We start from the raw sequence: 20,327 nt of genomic DNA on the forward strand, positions 1-20,327 counted from the left end.
AAAAGTTGCTGTGAAACTGGAATAGGTGTGTCTTTCTGACCTTCCGGGTTTTTTTATAGGCACTGCAGGAATCTGAGTGAGGGCCTCAGTCCTTCCGCCCATTTGAGAAGAGAATAAAGAAGCTGAGGTTGTCTTCTTCTTACTCATTGGCAGTTACAACCTCGCAGTCACCAGAGCCTCAGCTTCCAGCGTGGACACAGAGAAGGTAAGTCAGAATGAAGGGGCCATGCCTCAGCTATAAACCTGGGTCACTCCAGCCATCTGGCTTGGGAATAACTGAAGAGGAGGCGAGCTAGGAGTATTCGATTGCAAGGTACTTTTTTCCAAATGAATATGCGGAATTTTTTTCCTAGACAACCTCTGTTAAGACATAGATTTTGGTGCTAAACTACCCAAAAAGTTATTTAAAGGCAGGGACCATGTTGTATCATTCTTTGACAAACAAATAGTAAATATTGAACAATAACATGATGCATTGAATTGACTTGAATTTAAAGAAGGAACAGTCATTAATATTACAAGGAAAAATCACCTGTCTGTCTCCTTCAAGCAGTGCATCAGTGTCTTGAGTGATCCAATGATCCATTAATGTCAACAGCCCTTGTCCTGGAGCCTGATTTATCTGGAATCCTATCATGCATATCTTGTCAAACACACCAATTTATGAAAAAGATTCTGCATTAACTTCAAAAAGCCTTGTAACAGAGCAATTGTAACATAGAAATAGATGGATTATCTGGAAAGACTGTTCTGTTCTTCCCAGAAGGATAGAGCTAGGATAGTTTTGAGGGTTTGATAGTTTGGGGGCGATTTCATTTAGTATGTCCAGATGTCTTTATTTTAGACAGAGAAACGTTATAGTGACATGCATATACCCAACATGCATTCTTGTGGGTAGATGTAAAGTCATAAGTTTGTCTCATCTTTTTTCTGCAGGAAAACAGAAGTCCATTCTCGTGAGGTCCACTTACAGTCACCATGTATGAGGACTTCAGCGAGTCCACTGGGGACTATTATTTCCTCTGTGACACAGAGGGGCCATGGGGCATTGTGCTGGAGTGCCTGGCAATAATTGGCATAGTGGTTACAATTATTCTGCTCTTGGCATTTCTCTTCCTCATGCGAAAGGTTCAAGACTGTTGCCGGTGGAATGTCCTCCCCACCCAGGTCCTCTTCCTCCTGGGTGTGCTGGGGCTCTTTAGCCTTGCTTTTGCCTTCATCTTCCAGTTCAATCAGCAGACTGCCCCTGTACGCTACTTTTTCTTTGGGGTTCTCTTTGCTCTCTGTTTCTCATGCCTCTTGGCTCATGCCTCCAACCTAGTGAAGCTAGTCCGCGGTGGAGTCTCCTTCTCTTGGACGACAATTTTGTGCATTGCTATTGGTTGTAGCCTGTTGCAGACGATCATTGCCATTGAGTATGTGACTCTCATAATGACCAGATGTATGATGTTTGTACATATGGCACCCTGTCAGCTCAATGTGGACTTTGTGGTACTCCTGGTCTATGTCCTTCTCCTGATGGCCATCACCTTCTTCGTCTCCAAAGCCACCTTTTGTGGCCCATGTGAGAACTGGAAGCAGCATGGAAAGTTCATCTTCGTCACTATGCTCATCTCCATCATTATCTGGGTGGTGTGGATCTCCATGCTCCTGAGAGGCAACCCACAGCTCCAGCGGCAGCCCCAGTGGGATGACCCTGTCGTCTGCATTGCCCTGGTCACCAATGCATGGGTTTTCCTGCTGCTGTACATCATACCTGAGCTCTGCATTCTCTACAGATCGTGTAAACAGGATTGCTCTTTACAGGGCAATGCCTGCTCGGCCCCAGTCTACCAATGCAGCTTCAGAGCGGAGAACCAGGAACTCTCAAGAGGTACTTTCCTGGGGGTATTCAGAGAGCAGGGAGGTTCTTCTGTGGGAGAAACAGGAGAGAAATAGGACAAGAAGATAGCCAAGAGGGAACAAAAAGGAAGTGGCCAGAATTTAGTGGATGGCTAAATAGTTCAAGCATGGAAATGAAGACCCCAGAATCAAGGTTAAACTTTTACGAAAAATGAGTTCTTCCAAAATACAGAGAGACCAATGGAATGAGACCAAGGCAGAAATTAATCAAAGGCCCTAAGTAAAGAGGGTGTGGCTCTAGTCCTCATGCTGGGTAAAGAAAGGCACCCACTATAAAATGACTTAATCAGCCCCAAATTAGGCTTGCACCACGCAATTGCATGACATATAACGCTAAATCCAGATGTTGTGGCTGTCAAGTACAAAAGTCAATCCTGGCAACAGTGATTGACATTTTAAAAGTTAAGTCTCAAAGTTAATTTGCCCAAACATCATCATAAACTGATTTGCAGGACTCATCACCTCGTTAAAATCACAAAGCCCAATAACTCCAGATCTCTGCTTTTCAAAGTGTTCACTGCTTAAAACCCTTCAGGGTTTACAAAAAGGGACAGGAAGAGGCATTAAGTCAGAATCCTGAGTAAAGGCACAGATGTACCATCATTAATAGAAATAAAAGCAATGTGCTTATGTGACATTTTCATAATAATTTCTAGGTCACATTTTGATCCTTATGTAAGAGCAAGCCACCTGACTATCCTTTATTAAAGAATAAAATATATTATCCATGCCAAGAAGGAGGCTTGGACACCAACAACCTGGGGAAAATGGTGGCTAATTTCAGTCATCTGGAAATATGTCAAAACTCTTTATTTCCTTTCTAAAACATCTGGCATATTATTCATAACCAAATGTCCTAGTTGTACATCAATTCTTGTGTCTTAATAGGCATCTGATTTCTTACAATTTATTTCTAATGTGCAAAGATGATGCTATTTTATAGACTGCATAGCACATATAATGGTCACTAGGCTCAAAAATTAATAGGAACTTTCCTTTCAAGTGCATACACTTTTTAAAGCTGTAATCTATAGCTAATTACACATTCAAACTAAATCCTTCTCAGATAGATGCATCCATTAATGCTTTTCAGTTCAGATGACCGAGAGCCAGACACTGACAGTATATACCCTTCCGATCGCAGTTTTTCATTGCTTACTGATGCCGTGTAATCAGCTCGCTGAGGTTTGTGGCAGAATTGCAGAGTCCATCTTCCTTGAAACTACTTCTCATAGTTCTCACCAGAAGATAGGATAAAACTTCCCGTGTTTGTTTTATTGTTGTTTCATGTTTCCAGGAAACAAAAGTCAGAGAGAGGAGGAGAGAGAGAAAGAAGTCTTAGTTTCATAAACCCCAAACACACTGGAATTTGTAGTGATCAATATTCCATACCCCAAAAATATTGGGCAAGTGTTTAATGTTGTTGAAGGAGTGTCCTGGTGGAAGAGCAAGAGCTTGCAAAAGCACAGTGTTTCCTGGGATTAGCCCTCTTCCTCCGAGCATGGTTAGAAAGTCCATTTCTGAGCAGAGAAGAGCCTGCCCGTGATAGTGTCAGTGTAGTTTGATACTTTGTTGGGGGCGGCGGGGTGCGGGGGACAATTGTGTAGTAAAGAACACATAGATTGTGCTCCAAAATCGTGCAGAATAACCAGAAACTTAAGTTTTAGGGAATGGAATCAGAATTTAGGTCACCTGGAAAAAGTACAAATATCAAATATTAGAAAAATGATTAAAATTCAGGGAAAACATACAAATAGACACAAAATAGATAAGAACCAGGCAAATATAGTAAGTACAGTATAATAACAATTACATGAAAAATTCTAAGTGTGTCATAGGTCATGAGCTGACAATGCGACAGCAGCTTAGCACTGTCTTTGTTTTTGTTTGCTCAGGAAACAATCTCTGTACTATATAAACAAACCTGTGGTCAGCAAGAACAATCAGGCCATTGTACTCAACATGGGTCAGTCTCTAACAAGAACACCCCTTCCAGTCCTGGGATCCACTAATGAGAAGTGTGGGGAACTTGGAGAGGTTTCGGTGGGAAACCACAACGATGATTAAAGGGTTAGTTAGAACGTCAGACCTATGCGGAAAGGCTATTGAAACTGAGATGGCCGTTCTGGATGTGCCATTCTCGTGGACTGTTTAAATTACCTCTCTCTTAATTCTGTACTAAAACATGACATCTTGTTTGAGTCTGTGAAGTATGCGTTTGTTATGTGACTCTTCTGATTAATACTGTTCGTAGCTGTGACTCCAGCCACATAATTATTTTATTTACCACTGGGTTGTGGGACCAGAATTATTCAACTGAAAGAAGAATAATCCAAGAGGGGATGCACAGGGAATTTCACAAGTATAAAAACCTCTCTCTAAGAGGCTATTGTCCTGTTATTTTCTGCGTCCAACTGAAGACAATGGGCAGAAATGGACTCAAACCAAAGCATGAGGGATTTAGATTAAATAGGAAAATAAGGGTTGGTAAACACTGAAATAGATCAGCAAAGGGAGTTAAGGACCCCATTTCCCTGGAAGTCTTTCAAAAGAAGATTAGGCTTTAATCTCTCTGAAGTGGCTTATGGACTTAACTCCAAGATATAAAAACATCTGGATGAAGAATGAAAATGCAGTCATGTTGCTACAGGACACCAAACAATTGGGTATAAATATTCTATGCCCTGTTACAAATGTGTTCCTAACAAGCAGTATATTGATTGATCTTTTAAAATTAGTTGTTCTTTTAACTGAGAATTTTAAATGTGATAGAATTTGAAGAGACCTTAAGTATAGTAGGATATCAGCTATGAATCTTTTTTAGGGTGGGAAAGCTCCTTTTCTAATTATTGCCTACTTTACCTGTTTTAGACTAATTAGAATATTGTTATATCAGGTTTGGTCAAAGCAAGACCCATGAATATTTGGAAGTATCACATTATTGTGGGCATTTTTCCATCCAGTGTTTGAATGTGTACAAACAAACCTAGTATTACTTCATTTGAAGGTTTTAAGACAAAAATAATAAGTCTATTCTATATAATAAAAGCCTAATATGCAAATTGACTGAATGGCGGAATGATCAGTGGAAGGACCAGTTGCTATGATGCGCACTGACCACCAAGGGGCAGACACTGAATGCAGGAGCTGCTCCCAGCCCACAGGTCCCAGGCCAGCCAATGTGGGTGCTAGCGGGGGGACCCCCCCGATGACCCCACCGGTCGCCCCACAGATTGGCCCTAATCACCGCTAGGCCTAGGGACCCTTCCTGTGCATGAATTTCATGCACCGGGCCTCTAGTGTAATATAAAAATGGGTCAATGACTACAAAATAATATGAACCAAGAGAAAAATGATTTTGCAAACATAAGCCCTTTGGGTTGTTTTCCTTATAGCAATTACTCACTTTTGCTGAACATGGTTCTTTTTAAGAATTCTCAACAATTTTTTCTTCAAAGCACCCACCTTACTATGAGAAACCCAATTTGAATGGTCCCCGGGGGTATGACTTTCATTTGTTCTTTCAGGGGAACAAATTGCAAACCTGCTCTTTTTGTCACCCTCAGGAGCGACAGGTCACAAAGAGAGAGAACTGGCACAAAGTGGGGAGGAAGGCAGTGAGCTGGAGGACTGGGCTTCTCTAACTTATGATCTGGTCTGATAAGAATGTTAGACAAACATTGGTTACCAAGGGGTTGAGTGTGAAGGAATCTTGTTATGCCACAAGGAACTAAGTTAAACCAAAAATTCAGTTCATTCTCGTGTGAAGGAAAAAAGAGCCTTTCATATATCACCGGATCCAATCCCTCTAAAATATGCCAGTAGGAGGATGTCAGACCATCATTTATAACTATGCCACCAGCAGTACCACCAATAATAATACACAAAGGATAGCACTGTGGTGGTTTCTATACTGTATATCATATCCTGTTCTAAGGGCTTTATATACATTAGTTGATTTAATCTTCAAAACAAACCTGTGAAATAGATTTACTGTTTTGATCATCATGATCCCTCTTTTATTTCCATCAGGAAACAAAGGCAACAATCAGTTAAGGAATTGGGCCTGGGTAACACAGCTAACCAATGAGAGAGCAGAGCTGACCTGCTCCAACTCCAGGCCCGAAGTGTGAATTCTAGTGGCCCAGCTATGTCTGTAACCATCAAACAACAAACATGTATTGAGCCAGGGCCTAGCCTTAGAGACAAACACAGCTCCTTTCTTCATAAAGCTACAGTCCTGTTGAGGAGACAGACATTCAACAAATAACTACATGTGTGATATTCTACAACAATATAAAATTGTCTTTAATGATGTTTTATATCATGTCCAGTTTTTTTTTACATTGAATCAAAATGTGTAGTGTCAAGCCTCAAGGAGACTTTAGAGATGACTTGGTTGAGGCTTTTTATTTTGCTGTTGAAGACAGTGAGATGCCCTGGTCGTGTGGTGATACTAGAGAGCAAAGGCTCAGACCCAGTGCCCGTGTTTTTTCTCTAGAAAGCAATGAGGAATCTTCAGCCTCTTTAATTACTAACCACAGATGAGCTTCTCCTGAACACAAAAGGCTCTCCATAGACAATCTTCCTCAGAAGTTTTAAAAAGTACTCTTTTTTAGATTACAGATTTTTTGTTGTTGTTAGAACAGCCTCAATGGAGAATTCCTTTTTAAAGGGCCAAGAACCTCTTTGCAAGCCATTAAATCTTCCCCTAGTCCTCATGTGCTTTTTCCCAGTGAAGCTCTGACACTAACCCAGCCCTTCCCTCCTTTGGCTTTCAGCCCGAGACAGTGATGGAGCTGAGGAGGATGTAGCATTAACTTCATATTCAGCTACAGGTAAATGTGCTCATCTACATTCACCAGAGAGGGCCAGAGCAAGCACTCCCACCTTAGGAGAGCATGGTCAGGCTTCGTCTTCGGTGGATTCTACTGACCTGAGAGAGGAGTAGCAGGGCAGGGTCATCCTTACAGGCATGTGGAGCTTGAGCCTTCTAGATTAAACCATACCAGGGTGGCACAATAAAGGCAAGTCAGGCCTTTTGCTTGTGCCCAAGCCCTTCCCAATCCCCATCGCCACTGCCAGCAACAATATATTCTGGTGCAGGTGAGTGTCCCTGGAAAGAAAAGGCAGCTTGAGGGTTTGTTTGAGGGTACAGAGAAGCAGGTCACCGCTGTTTGCCCTGGGCACAAGAGCAGGGGATTGTAAGTATGTTTTTAGTATCAGCTGTCGAAATGATCCCCTGAGCCCCACTGGCTGCCTGTCTGAGTCACTGTCCAGCTCCAGCTGCCCAGGCTGCCCCAAGAGCTGGGCTAGGTCTTGACTTCATCATCTGCATGTCTAGATGGATGTACCAATTTTAATCCTTCTGGGCAAAAGCAGAGGGAACAGAATTGGAGGAAACTTGTTTTTGTGCTGTGATGGCCTGAAGTCACACAATCCAGACACAATACTTGTACTATGGGGATCAGAAGTAACTAAAATGCAAGAGTGAAAGTCACAAACTGTACTAGGCAACTCTAGGCTAATCCCTCTGGTCTGTTATCTGAGACTCAGCCTTTTCCTGGAATGACGCACAGTCCAGGACATAGCTGTATCATTTGCTATAATTAACCCTCTGGAGGGCCTTTACATGATGGGAAAATCTTTATTATCCCCTGTGAGAATTTCTTGGGTTACTTTCAACTTCCAGTGATCAGTTATTCAAGAATCTTGCAAAGAGATTCTTGTCAACGACTAAGGGTAAAGAAGTTCTGATATGGGTAGGCTCAATTTTTTTTCCCTTTTTTATTAACAAAGTATTAAATGATGGTGAAATAATAATATTTTAAACATAGTTCTAGAGAGTGTCATTCCCTATGTTTCCTCAGAAAGTTTATGTTGGCATTTCTTCCTTTCTAGACTGTTGATCTCACACAAGAGTATTTCATCCCACGGCTAAACTCTGATGCAGAATTATAAAGTCCACAGGAATCACGAGTAGTGAAAACCCAGAAGACCATCCTAATGTAGTCCTGGTAGGCTGCTGGGGAGCCCACAGAATCACACTACCAACAAAATATCACCTCATCCTTCCTGCTCTGCTTCCTGGTCCTCTCCATCCATCTGGACCTTCATCAGAAGACTGCCTATTCAAGCATAATTACAGTCTTGCTGGCCACCCTACCTGACTATGTGTCTCTTTCTTCATTCTGTAACTGAAAGCTTCCCTTCCTTAGCAACGCTAGAACAAATTGGTTCCTCTTACCAATGGGACCGAAAGACCCTGGTCTGAAGAAATTAGGGTCACGCTAATCTGACAAAGTCTAGAGGTCAGTAGCAACTCACTCTTGGAATGCTCTTCTAGTCATTTTTGTTTATTTGTGTGTTTGTTTTGTTAATCCTCACCCCAAGGATATTTTTCCATTGATTTTTAGAGGGGGTGGAAGGGAGAGGAGAGAGGAAGAGAGACAGAGAGGAGAGGAGAGAGAAATATTGATGTGAGAGAAACACATAGATTGGTTGCCTCCCACACGCACCTGCCCAGGGTCAGGGATCAAACCTGCAACTCAGGTACGTGCCTTGGACAGGGAATCAAACCCGAGACCTTTTGGTGTACAGGCCAACGCTCTACCCACCGAGAACACTAGCCAGGGCTAGTCACTTTTTATAAAGGGCCCCTACATATCAGTGACCCAGCATTTGTGATAAAAGTCATAGCAGAATCCTCAGGATCCCACAGTTGGGTATTTTAAATAACGAGGACATTTCACAGACTTGGAGGCTGGCAGGCTCTCTCCCATGATGTCTGCACCCCAGGACAGCGAGCACGATGGCATATGCGGCTGAGGTCAGTGACCTGCTTTGATGAACCAGTAACAGCAAAGGGAGAGCCACCCAGTTGATGCTCATAAAGGATTTTAGGTGCTGCACATAAAAAGCAGGGTCTGCCTGTCTTGAAGTTTCTAATGAACCGATGCCTCTGCACTAATTACTCTGCCTTCATTCCTCATGCAGCCCCATGTCCTTCCTCATGGATTCATCTGTCCTTAGTATTTGTTATATGTAGCAGGTAGGACAGGACAGCATCAGAGATGTGCTGCCAGAAGGGTTCTAAGGATCTAATTCAGCCCAATGACCTTGCAGATGAGGAAGCAGAACTCTAGAGAGATGGAATGACTTGCCCAAAATCACACAGTGGTTAGTGGTTTTCCAATGGATAGACAACTCTTTTTCCCACTCCAGCAGACTTCTCCATGCCTATATTTCTGTATTTACAAGTAAGGTGTGGTCCTCCCCTGAGAAACAAATGGGGTATTTCAGACCAGTGAATGTTGAGCGCTGCTGTGTGAAAGATCTTTGAAAAATAGCTAAGACTCCCTTTTAATGACCAATGTACAGCATGGACTTCTTCAATGTCAGTGAGTATCTCCTGAGCATGTGCAGGGTACCCAAAACCGTTCTCAGGATCAGTCCTGGGCAGACAGCACTGCTTTGGTAGATATACACTGAGTGGCCAGATTATTATGATCTCTGAACACATAATAATCTGGCCACTCAGTGTGTGTGTGTGTGTGTGTGTGTGTGTGTGTGTGTGTGTGTGTGTATTAGAGGCCCGGTGCATGAATTTATGCATGGGTGGGGTCCGGCCAGCCTGGCCAGGGGGAGGGGACATGGGCAGTTGGCCAGCCTGCCTGCTGGTGGAACTCCTGGTCGAGGGGACAATTTGCATATTAGCTTTTTATTATATAGGATATACAATGAGTGGCCAGATTATTATGCGTTCAGAGATCATAATAATCTGGCCACTCAGTGTATGTTATTTGTGGGGGAGATAACACAATGCAAAAAAAAATTTTTTTTTGATTGATTTTTAGAGAGAGAGAAAGGGTGGGGAGAGAGAGAACAAAATGTTGATTGGCTGCCTCCTGCACATCCCATACCGGGATTGAGCCCACAACCCTGGCATGTGCCTTGACAGGAAATGGAACTGATGACCTTTCGGTGCATGGGACACCCAACCAACTGAGCTACATCAGCCAGGGCAACAGCTCCCTCCTTTTAGAGATGAGGAAAGGGACTTGCCCAGGATAACATAGCTTGTTAGTGACAGAACCAACTAGAATCCAGGTCCGCAACTGCTGTTTAAGTGCTCACCCTCTACACAATGTTCCATTTTCATATATATTTCTGCTACTCTCAAATTAACTGCTCCTTTTTTAAATCTGTGCCCTGAGCAATGTTCTCAGCACAGACCAGTACCTAGGTTAAGTGACCAGAGTTTATCTCTGCTTTTATTGGTAATAGGAAAAAACACACAAAACATTAAGCCTCTGACCTATCGATTAGGTGGCATACTACTTAACAAACCACATAAAGACCCTAATTTGAGAGGAAACAGCAGCCCATGCAACCTCACATCTTTGGAAGAAAACCATCATCACTGATCCTCTTACTTTCTAATCCCCAAATGATAGCAATGACACCTTTGACATAATTTTGTTTATTTTGTTTGTTTTACAGGCAGGAAATTTTCTGTTGAGTCAGCTCACAAATTTTAATGAACACATTGAAGCCACATATGATAGCTCATACTGTTTCCCAAAATGTTTTTCCTAAAATTAGTAAAGGTAAAATTGAACATCTTTGTAACAAATTGCCTCTGAAGTGGATAGCACAATTTAACCAAATGTTGGACTATGTATTAGTTAGATTGGGGGAGAAGGGGACTGTATGTTCCAAGTATTTCATTCAGGCTGTTTCAGGAATGAAGTTGTACTGTAAGGTTACACATGGCAGCCGGGAGACAACTCTCTGGGAACCCAGTATAGTCACTCATCTGGCTTCATATAGATGGACTACTGTCAGGCATTGGGATGAGCTTGTTGTCCCCTGCTCTGGTCCCACAACCCCCGCTTAGCCACTATCAGCTGACTGACTCTCTCCCTATATGTCATAATTCAGACTCCTAAGAGGGGGTCTGATTGGTCCAGCTATTCATCACTGTCTCTGATTGGGAGCTCTTTTGCATTGTTCCTCCTCTTGATTTACAATCAGCCTGTGGATTGGCTGCCCTTGGGTCCAGTACCCACCATTGGTCCATTCAGTTGGCCTGGTCATGTGGTACAGACTTGGTCACATATGTCTGCTCCCTAGTGAGAAGTGTTCTCTGGGCAACAGGAGAAGGTATAACATGCATCATGACTGACCCACTCAGGAGAGACCAATCCAGGAAAATAAAATTTTATGAAATTATAGAATATTTTAATGAAAATACAATTTTATTCCTTTTGAGTTTATGGAGCAATTCACATAAAGCTAAAAACCTCAATAGTCTTCTAAGTTGAGATTCATGAGGAACCATTTAAAAGAATAAATAAAACCATGATTAGCTTATTGTACTCAATTCAATAAGTATTACTTGAAGATCTAAACTCACTTACTTATATGTAATGGGTTACATAATTTGAAAGGCACTTATTCTCTTAAGTATTTTAAATAGTCCTCTTCTGGATAAAAAAACCAAGATGGCGGCATAGGTAAACACCTAAACTGCTGCCTCACACAACAATTTCAAAACTACAACTAAAAGACAGAACGGACACCATCCAGAACCACAGGAAAGCTGGCTGAGTGAAAATTCTACAACTAGAAGGAAAGAGAAAAGCTCACAGAGAATTGGAGGTACGGCAAAGGGGCTTTGTGCGGGCAGAGAGGAAGGGCGGCTGAGAGCCTGGCTGACTTTCTCTGGCGGAAGGGGGAAGGAAGCCTCCGACCGCACTGAACCCCAGTTCTGACTGCACTGAACCCCAGTTCCGGGCAAACCCCTGGGGACCCACGCTCTTACGGGGGAGTCTGGACTCTCGGGTGGAGACTCGAGCTGGGAAAGGCAGAAGTCTGAAGGCGCACGCAGGCCAGTGCGCACAAAGGCTGCGGAGGTTGCCACAGGCTTTCCCTAGTGGAAGGGAGTCAGAGGATCCTGACTGCACTGAGCCCCAGTTCTGACTGCAGTGAACCCCAGTTCCAGGCGAGCCCCTGGGGACCCACGCTCTTGTGGGGGGAGTCTGGACTCTCGGGTGGAGACTCGGGAGCCGGGGAAGGCGGAGGACTGAAAGTGCGCACGCGCGCATGTGCCAGTGCGCACAAAGGCTGCGGAGGTTGCCACAGGCTTTCCCTAGTGGAAGGGAGTCAGAGGCTCCTGACGGCACTGAGCCCCAGTTCTGACTGCAGTGAACCCCAGTTCCAGGCGAGCCCCTGGGGACCCACGCTCTTGTGGGGGGAGTCTGGACTCTCAGGCGGAGACTCGAGCTGGGGAAGGCGGAGGACTGAAAGCGCACATGCGCGCAAGGGCAAGGCTGACAGGAAGCCAAGACTGAGACTCCACCCCATCCAAGCTGAGCACAGAGGCTATTGCAATTTGGCAAGTCTAATCCTATAAGGCTGTCTCCAGCACCGAACTTCTCCCAGCATAGACACTGCTGATCCTTACAGCCAACTGGCCCGGAGGTCAATTCTTCCCAGTGATACCAACAACAATAAAGACTTAATTACAACAAGGCTGTACACACAGTCCACAAAGGGGTGCACCAAGAGTGTCCACCTCAGGTTAACTGGGGAAGCAGACCCACTGGGCCATATTGGAAACCTAGCACAAATATCTACCTTACCAACTCAGGGAATCAGTGAAAATGCGGGGTCAAAGAATCAGATCACAAACAAAAGAAATGGAGGAAAACAAACGACTGGATATAGAATTCAAAACCACGGTTATAAGACTTTTTAAGAATATCCTAGAAAAGGCCAATAAATATAACGAGACCCTCGAAGATATGAAAAAGGACCAACTAGAAATTAAACATACACTGACTGAAATAAAAAATATTATACAGAGACCCAGAAACAGAATAGAGGAACACAAGAATCAAGTCAAAGAATTGAAATACAAAGAAGCAAAAAACACTCAACCAAAAAAGCAAAAAGCAAAAAAAAAATCCAAAAAGTTGAAGATAATGTAAGAAGACTCTGGGACAACTTCAAGCGTACCAACATCAGAATTATGGGGGTGCCAGAAGAAGAGAGAGAGCAAGATACTGAAAACCTATTTGAAGAAATAATGACCAAAAACTTCCCACACCTGGTGAAAGAAATAGACTTACAAGTCCAGGAAGTGCACAGAACCCCCAAGAAAAGGAATCCAAAGAGGACCACACCAAGACACATCATAATTAAAATGCCAAGAGCAAAAGACAAAGAGAGAATATTAAAAGCAGCAAGAGAAAAACAGTTAATTACCTACAAGGGAGCACCCATACGACTGTCAGCTGACTTCTCAACAGAAACTATGCAGGCCAGACGGGAGTGGCAAGAAATTTTCAATGTGATGAATAGCAAGAACCTACAACCAAGATTACTCTACCCAGCAAAGCTATCATTCAGAATTGAAGGGCAGATAAAGAGCTTCACAGATAAGAAAAAGCTGAAGGAGTTCATCACCACCAAACCAGTATTATATGAAATGCTGAAAGGTATTCTTAAAGAAGAGGAAGAAGAAAAAAGTAAAGAGAAAAATTATGAACAACAAATACATATCTATCAACAAGCGAACCTAAAAATCAAGTGAATTAAAAACCTGAGAAACAGAATAATCTGGTGAATATAATAGAATCAGGGGCATAGAAAGGGAGTGGACTGATAATTCTCAGGGGGAAAGGGGTATGGGGTGTTCATGAAGAGACTGGACAAAAATCATACACCTATGGATGAGGACAGTGGGGGGGAGGTAAGGGCAGAAGGTGGGGTGGGAAATGGGTGGAGGGGAGTTATGGGGGGGAAAAGGAGAAATAATTGTAATAATCTGAATAAAGATTTATTTTAAAAAAAATAGTCCTCTTCTGATTTTATTTATTTATCCAAAAGAAAAGGTATCAATGAAAACTTCACTATAAAATACCTTCCTGATGTAAATGGCTGGTTAGCTCAGTTAGAGCACAGAACTAACAAAATATCTGCCTGGGTAGGTATTATCCTATATAATAAAAGGCTAATATGCAAATTGTTCCCTCTACTGGGAGTTTGACCGGGAGTTTGACCAGGGGGCAGGGCTGGCTGGCCAACCTCCTGTGTCCCCTCCTCCTGGCCAGCCTGGCCTGATCAGCCCTGATCGGGGAGGGCTGGCCAGACCCCACTAGCGCATGAATTCGTGCACTGGGCCTCTAGATTAATATATCCTTCATCTTGATGCTTTTTTTCCTAATTCAAAGAGCATCAAAGGTTTATGTCCCTCCACATTAAATCTCATAATTGCCCCATAAACCTAAAGGGTCTCTACTTATCATTTCTTATTTCAACATGTGGTGTGGTTAGGCTAACATTCCCTCACTCTCTCTACCCATTATTCCTTCATTCTTCTTTTACATAAATGCTCCCTTTTCCTAGGATTACATATCTTCGTATTGGTCAGATTTGTGCCTTTTTATCCTACTTTTCATCCTCCCACACTCAGTTCTAAATCTACTTTTTCTCAGAAACTTCCTCTGGAGACATGAGGACACAGGGTTGTCACACATCAAGACCAACTTAACTTAGGGCACAATGAGGTTCCCTTTTTTCTCTTCACACTCAGATAGTAAACAAGATACTTCTGTAGCACCTTTCTCAGAATAAGCCTAATCATTTATTTTAAAAGCACACAATGAGAAATAAACTAGAAAATCTATGTTGTTTCTTGGTAGAAAAGCTGCTGTATTTTGTACTTGAGGGAGATGCTTCTCAATTAACATTAAATGGGAGTGATCGTGAAGACCTTGACTTTGAGAAGTAATACTTGACATCTGAGTAAAGAAAGACTTTTCTTGGAATTGTTAAAAATGTCTTAATGGCTCAGGCCAGTTTGAAGCTACTGGTCTCTTGTGAGAGATTGTTTGCTGCTCTTCAAAGATAGATTAGTTAGAATTAAGTTTGCATTTTAACATATAGCAGAACTCGCTTATTTAAAGAACTTCAAAGTGGCTACCTCAGGAGACACAGAGATGCGCCATTGCTTAAACTCTGATTAGAATGCCTTTCCTGGACTGCCTTCAAGAATGTCTCAAGGAAATCGTGGGATTGGATTACTATGGGGGCTAAACTGTCCGATTGAAGAAATGAGTTGAATGATGAATTTCTAAATATTGATCTTATCAAAATACTCTCCCATGTTTTAAATCAAACAAAAAAAGTTAGTATAAACTCTCAAGCCTGGCCGGGTAGCTCAGTTGGTTGGAGCATGGTCCCAATACCCAGGGTTGAGGATTCGATCCCCGGTTGGGGCACATGCAAGAATCAATCAATGAATGCATAGATAAGTGGAACAACAAATCAACATTTGTCTCTCTCATATTCTCTCCCTTCCTCTCTCTAAAATCAATGAATAAAAAAATTAAAAGTAAAATAAACTCTTGAAAAATCTCGAGCGCCTCATTGCCTAATCTTTTGCAGCCTTGGTGAACCCTCATAAACCCGTGAGGGGACTGTGACAGCCATACCAGCCTCGGAACCCCAGCCTGACTGGAAACAATTGCTCCTGTTGCACAATAACACAGGGTTATAAAGCAAACACACCAAAACAGCCTGTTTTACAAAATTTTGATGTGTTGTTTATCATGGACTTTTTTGGCATTAATTTTTATTATTAAAATGTTGTATAAAATATTATTGATCATGATTACTGAGGGTTTGGACACTCCCTTGAATTCTGTGCCCAAAGTAAGTGCCTCACTCTCCTGACCCCAGCCCAACCCTGCGGATCAGACTTGCCTCCTGTGGAAGGGAGTGATGGGGAAGGAGAGGGAGCCCAAACTGCACAGTAGAATCACCTGGGAAGTTTTAAAAGCTCTCCATGGCCTGACCTCACCACAGACCAATTACATCAGAATTTCTGGGAGTGGAGCCCAGGCATGGTTATGTTTTAAGATCTTTCCAAATGTTTCTGTTTTGCAGCCTGGGTTGCAAACCACTGCCATGAGCAGATATTTAGGATTGGGTGGAAGAAATTAGAAAGAGAGAGACGTCAGGATCCAGGCCTGGGTAACTAAGGGGATGAGGGTCCCACTTGTAGAAGAGGTAACCCAGGAGGCGAGCTCAGGAAGAGAAACAGGTGTGGGTTGGGGAGGACAGCAGATGAGTACAGAGTTGAACCAGTAGAGTGTGAAGTGGAAACGCACAGATGAAGAGAAGGCTGTGAAGTTCCAAAAGACAGAGAGAGATTCAGGAACGAGCTTTGAGGTGGAGGAGGAAATTGTCGGGGGAGAGGCGATTGTATTGGGAGCATAAAGAGAGGCCCCGAGAATGCCTAGAGGTGGGGAAGCCTGCTCCCTCCCTAAAGGGATTCTCTCCTGATACTTCTGCCTCCACATCCAGTTCCACTTTAACACGGGGGCATCTCGACCAAGGTCCTGTTTGCAGAACCACACTCTAGCTCTGAATGAATAAACCAAGAGAGCACACTGAGATTCTTCAAAGGTTGGGACGGCAGCTGCTGGGACTTGCCTGGAAGATGGGTGAATCAGCAAAGGAAGGAGAAATGGGGCCAACTATCCAATGCCTGTCCCCAAACCTGCCTAATGAGCACAATCTACTGAGGTACAAATAAAAATTTTCATACTGGGCCCAGACCTACTAACCCAGGACCTGCAGGAGGGGTCCTGGGATTCCTCATTTTTAAGTTCCTAGGTAACTCTTAAGATAGTGTGAGTTTGGGAAGCGCTGTTCGGTTGACAAGAAATGGCTTCCTCTGTGCTCTGGTTTGTAGCAAACACTGTCCAGGCTTTTCCAATTTGGCCCCGGAAGGCAGAAAGGGATTGGCTTTGTATGGCACAATCAATGGAAAGATTTTCTCAGTCAGTCAGGCCCTTGGGGACATTCAGCTTCCAATTTGCATCTTCTTTTCTCCCCTGGTCTGGTGTAATGTTCTGCCCACCCCCACCCCACAGCTGCTGCATCCAGTCACCATCCAGGAGAGCATGTGACCAGAAGCAGCTTGTTGCCTTGAAATTTAGGAAGATAAACCCTTACTGAGCCTATTTGCTGGTACTCTTATCTCCTTCCAGCTTGGTTTATATGGTGTGAAAGGTCCTTGTTCATCCATTTGGTTCAAGTCAGTTTAGGAAAGGAATGCACTTGGGGAAAAGGACTGCACTTGATCTTTGGGAGGATCCGTCTGAAAGGCTTCTCTGCTGTTTGGCTCTGGGGCATGCTTCTCTCTTTCTTCACATTTTGAAGTTTGTTCTTGTGTAATTCTCCTAGGAAACAGCGCTTTCCCAAGCTTGACAGAGAAAGCTTCAGGGAAATGAAAACTTGGAGTTGATGAAAGGCATTCAGTCCAAAGAGTAAAAAGAAGTTTCTTTCTTTCCTCCAGGCCTCGGGCTTGTGAATAGCTTTTATCACGTTGGTTTTCCGTGTTCTTTTATGAAAACAAAAAAGAAAACTGATGGTGGATCAGCTGAAATTCATCAGAATTATTTAAGGATAGATTGGCACAGAAAACACAAGGGAGGAATCTGACAGTGGTATTCTCGGAGTGAGATGCCATAATCTTAATTGTGACAAATGAACACAAGATGAACAGATAAATTTTTTGTCCCTGAAAGTTTATTCGCTCATGAACAAATGCTCCTATGTGTGCACGCGCTATGCCAGCCCCTGCAAATACAGGAGGAAACAAAACAATTTCTGGTCTTCCCAAAATATATAGAATAATGTAATGAGAGAAAAACAAGTAAAAAACAACAAATAAATGTAATTTCAAAGTAGAAGTACTCTGAAGGCATCAGACTGGCTGGCTCTGGGAGGCCTCACTACGGAAGTGACCTTTGGGCTGAGATGCAAATGTTCTGCAGGACAAGAGTTGGAGGACAGTTGGGAAGAGTTGTGGGGGGGGGGGGTGCGGGGAGGACTGCAGTGGGAGGCATTTTGAGCTGGGGGCCCTCAAAGGAAGGACTTCTGGAAAAACTTGTCTCTGACCAGAGTGACTGGAACCAAGAAGAACTCTTAACTTGAAGGATCAGAACCAAGAAGGCCTGGCAGACCCGATCACAAGCACCATGTGCCTGGAATGGAATAAAGGATGGTGAGGAGTGATTGCCTGGGCTCTAGGGCAGCCAGGCAGGGTCTGAGGGTCACAATACATATGGAGCTTTTTAAGACTGGAATGACTTTCTGGCTGAAGAGACACCTTGAAAAAAGCAGGGATCTGGGAAGCCGTGGAAAGCGACAGAATGCCATTGGGTTGTGACACAACCCAAAGGGCACATGCGAAAGTGTGGAAATCCAGGTCTCAGGAATGGGTTGCTCACCCAAGTAGGGGACAGTTGGTGGCATGCGCTCCTCCTCAGCTATAAAGTCTTCAGATTTGCTACCTATTTGCAAGGAGCTCTGTTTTCTCTGGCTTGACAATGTATCTGCATATGGCCAGTGGTTAGGATTAAAGATAATGTTTCATCTCACTTACAGAAATGATCCTCTGTACCTTGCAATGACATCTGATCTGTGCATATATGGATATGTAAGTGTGTGTGTGTGTGTGTGTGTGTGTGTGTGTGTGTGCTCACACACCCACCAGCAGACACCTGACTCACATACTAGGGAGTTCAGAGACTCCCACTATCTCTAAAAAAGATATTTGAAGAGCATGAAAACTTCTGCATTTATCCTTTATGCAGAATTGATAAAGAACTATTTTTCTTCCTATTCTCTTAAAATGAAATCTTACACACACACACACTAACCCCAGTGACCTGGCAAAAAACATACAGGCACCAATTTGGTGTGTCATTGACACCAGGTATGTTAGGAAAATGGGGGAACAGAGGACCCAGCCAGTGCCTTTGAAGGGGCTTGGGGTGGGCTGGAGTCCATGTCATCAAAAGAAGCCCATTCTGTGCATAGCAGGGTCTGTTCCTTTGGAGGCTGCTTCTTCTCACATCATCCCCCTCTCACATGATGTGGCTGGGACCTTCGGGAACTGACAGGAGGATATAGCCGCTCTCACGAGGAGGTTCTGTGGTGAGGCCAAGCCCCTCTGCCCAATGTCTCAGACAGTTCATGATACTCTGGGAATTATAACTTAATAGTCTCCTGAATTTCTGACTCTTAAGTCTTTAACTTCACCTTAACATAATTTTCTCTTTATTATTTTGCCAGGTCTCTGATTTTACAACTCTTCCTCCTACCTATCAGCCCTCTCTTTCCCATCCTCTCACCCCCACTAAACTCGTTGTCCCCCACTCAACCTTGGTCCTCTCCTCTCTGTCCCTCTCATCTAGTTAAGCCCAGTCAGATGCTCCCTCTGACCCTCACCCTAGTTCCCAATGTTCATAGAATTCATGGGCTTAGGACTCAGATGACTAAACTCGTGCTATGCAAGGGCAACCCACAGTCCATTTTTATTTTGCTGAGCAATACAAATAATAGGATTCTTTCTTATGCAATTAATCATCCTCAAAGAACAATATGGACTAGTATTTTTGCACTTAAAAGTGGTAGCTTTTATGTAGAGAACTAAATGGGGCAATATTTCAGGCATTGACTGCATGTATCTGAGGACACTGGTGTTTATAAAGTTCAAGTATCTTTGCAAAGGATTCTACATTATCACCATGTCAACATAAAGTGATATTAAATATAGCATATACAACAAGCCCTCCATATTCACAGGTTCCACATCTATAGATTCAACCAACCCAGATTTAAAATATTTGGGGATGCTATGCCCTCAGTGGTCCCCAAATCTGTCTCTTGCTTCAACAGTGTTTGGATGGGATAGGCCAGGGACGCCCCTTCTTCCAGCCTCTGACCAACCTCCAACCTCTTTTCCAGTCACCACCTTCAGAACCACCTCAGCCTCCACGACCAGCCAACACCGTTTTGGTTTTTTTTGTTTTTTACCTTAACTCCCTATTGCCAAATAACCGTGAGCTCCCAAATTCATCAGAATTATTCCACATCGCCAACCACCTGGTCAGCCTGCATCTGTGGGCCTCTTACACCTACCTCTCTCCAGGCTTCTATTTTGACTGCGATAATGTGGCTCTGGAGTGCATGGGCTTCTTCTTCCCAGAGTTGGTGGAGAAGAAGCACGAGGGCACTGAGCGTCTCTTAAAGATGCAACATCAGCCGCATTCTCTTCCAGGACATGCTGAAGCCTTCCCAAGATGAGAGGTAAAAGTCATGATGCCAAGGAAGCCGCCATGGTCATGGAGAAGAGCCTGAACCAGGTCCTTTTGGAGCTGCAGACTCTGGGTTCTACCAGCCTAGACTCTCATCTGTATGACTTCCTGCAGAACCACTTCCTGGGTGAGGAGGTGAAACTCATCAAGAAGATGGGCTACACCTGACTCACCTCCGCCGGCTAGCCAACCCCCAGGCTGTCTGGGTGAGTATCTCTTCCAAAGGCTTCCCTCAAGCAGGAC

General features: G+C 43.5%; 1 protein-coding gene across 1 annotated transcript; it reads left to right on the forward strand.

The window, feature by feature from the left end:
* Window positions 1-978: 978 nt before the first annotated feature.
* Window positions 979-20,073, forward strand: GPRC5D (G protein-coupled receptor class C group 5 member D; the record flags this gene model as incomplete). The annotated part of the gene is made up of 3 exons (XM_080660238.1): window positions 979-1,873; window positions 6,684-6,740; window positions 19,850-20,073. 3 exons carry the CDS (start codon window positions 979-981, stop codon window positions 20,071-20,073), a joined length of 1,176 nt encoding a protein of 391 aa, XP_080516364.1.
* Between the last annotated feature and the right edge of the window lie 254 nt (window positions 20,074-20,327).

Source organism: Plecotus auritus (assembly GCF_963455305.1).
Source record: "Plecotus auritus genome assembly, chromosome: 3".
Taxonomy (NCBI): Eukaryota; Metazoa; Chordata; class Mammalia; order Chiroptera; family Vespertilionidae; genus Plecotus; species Plecotus auritus.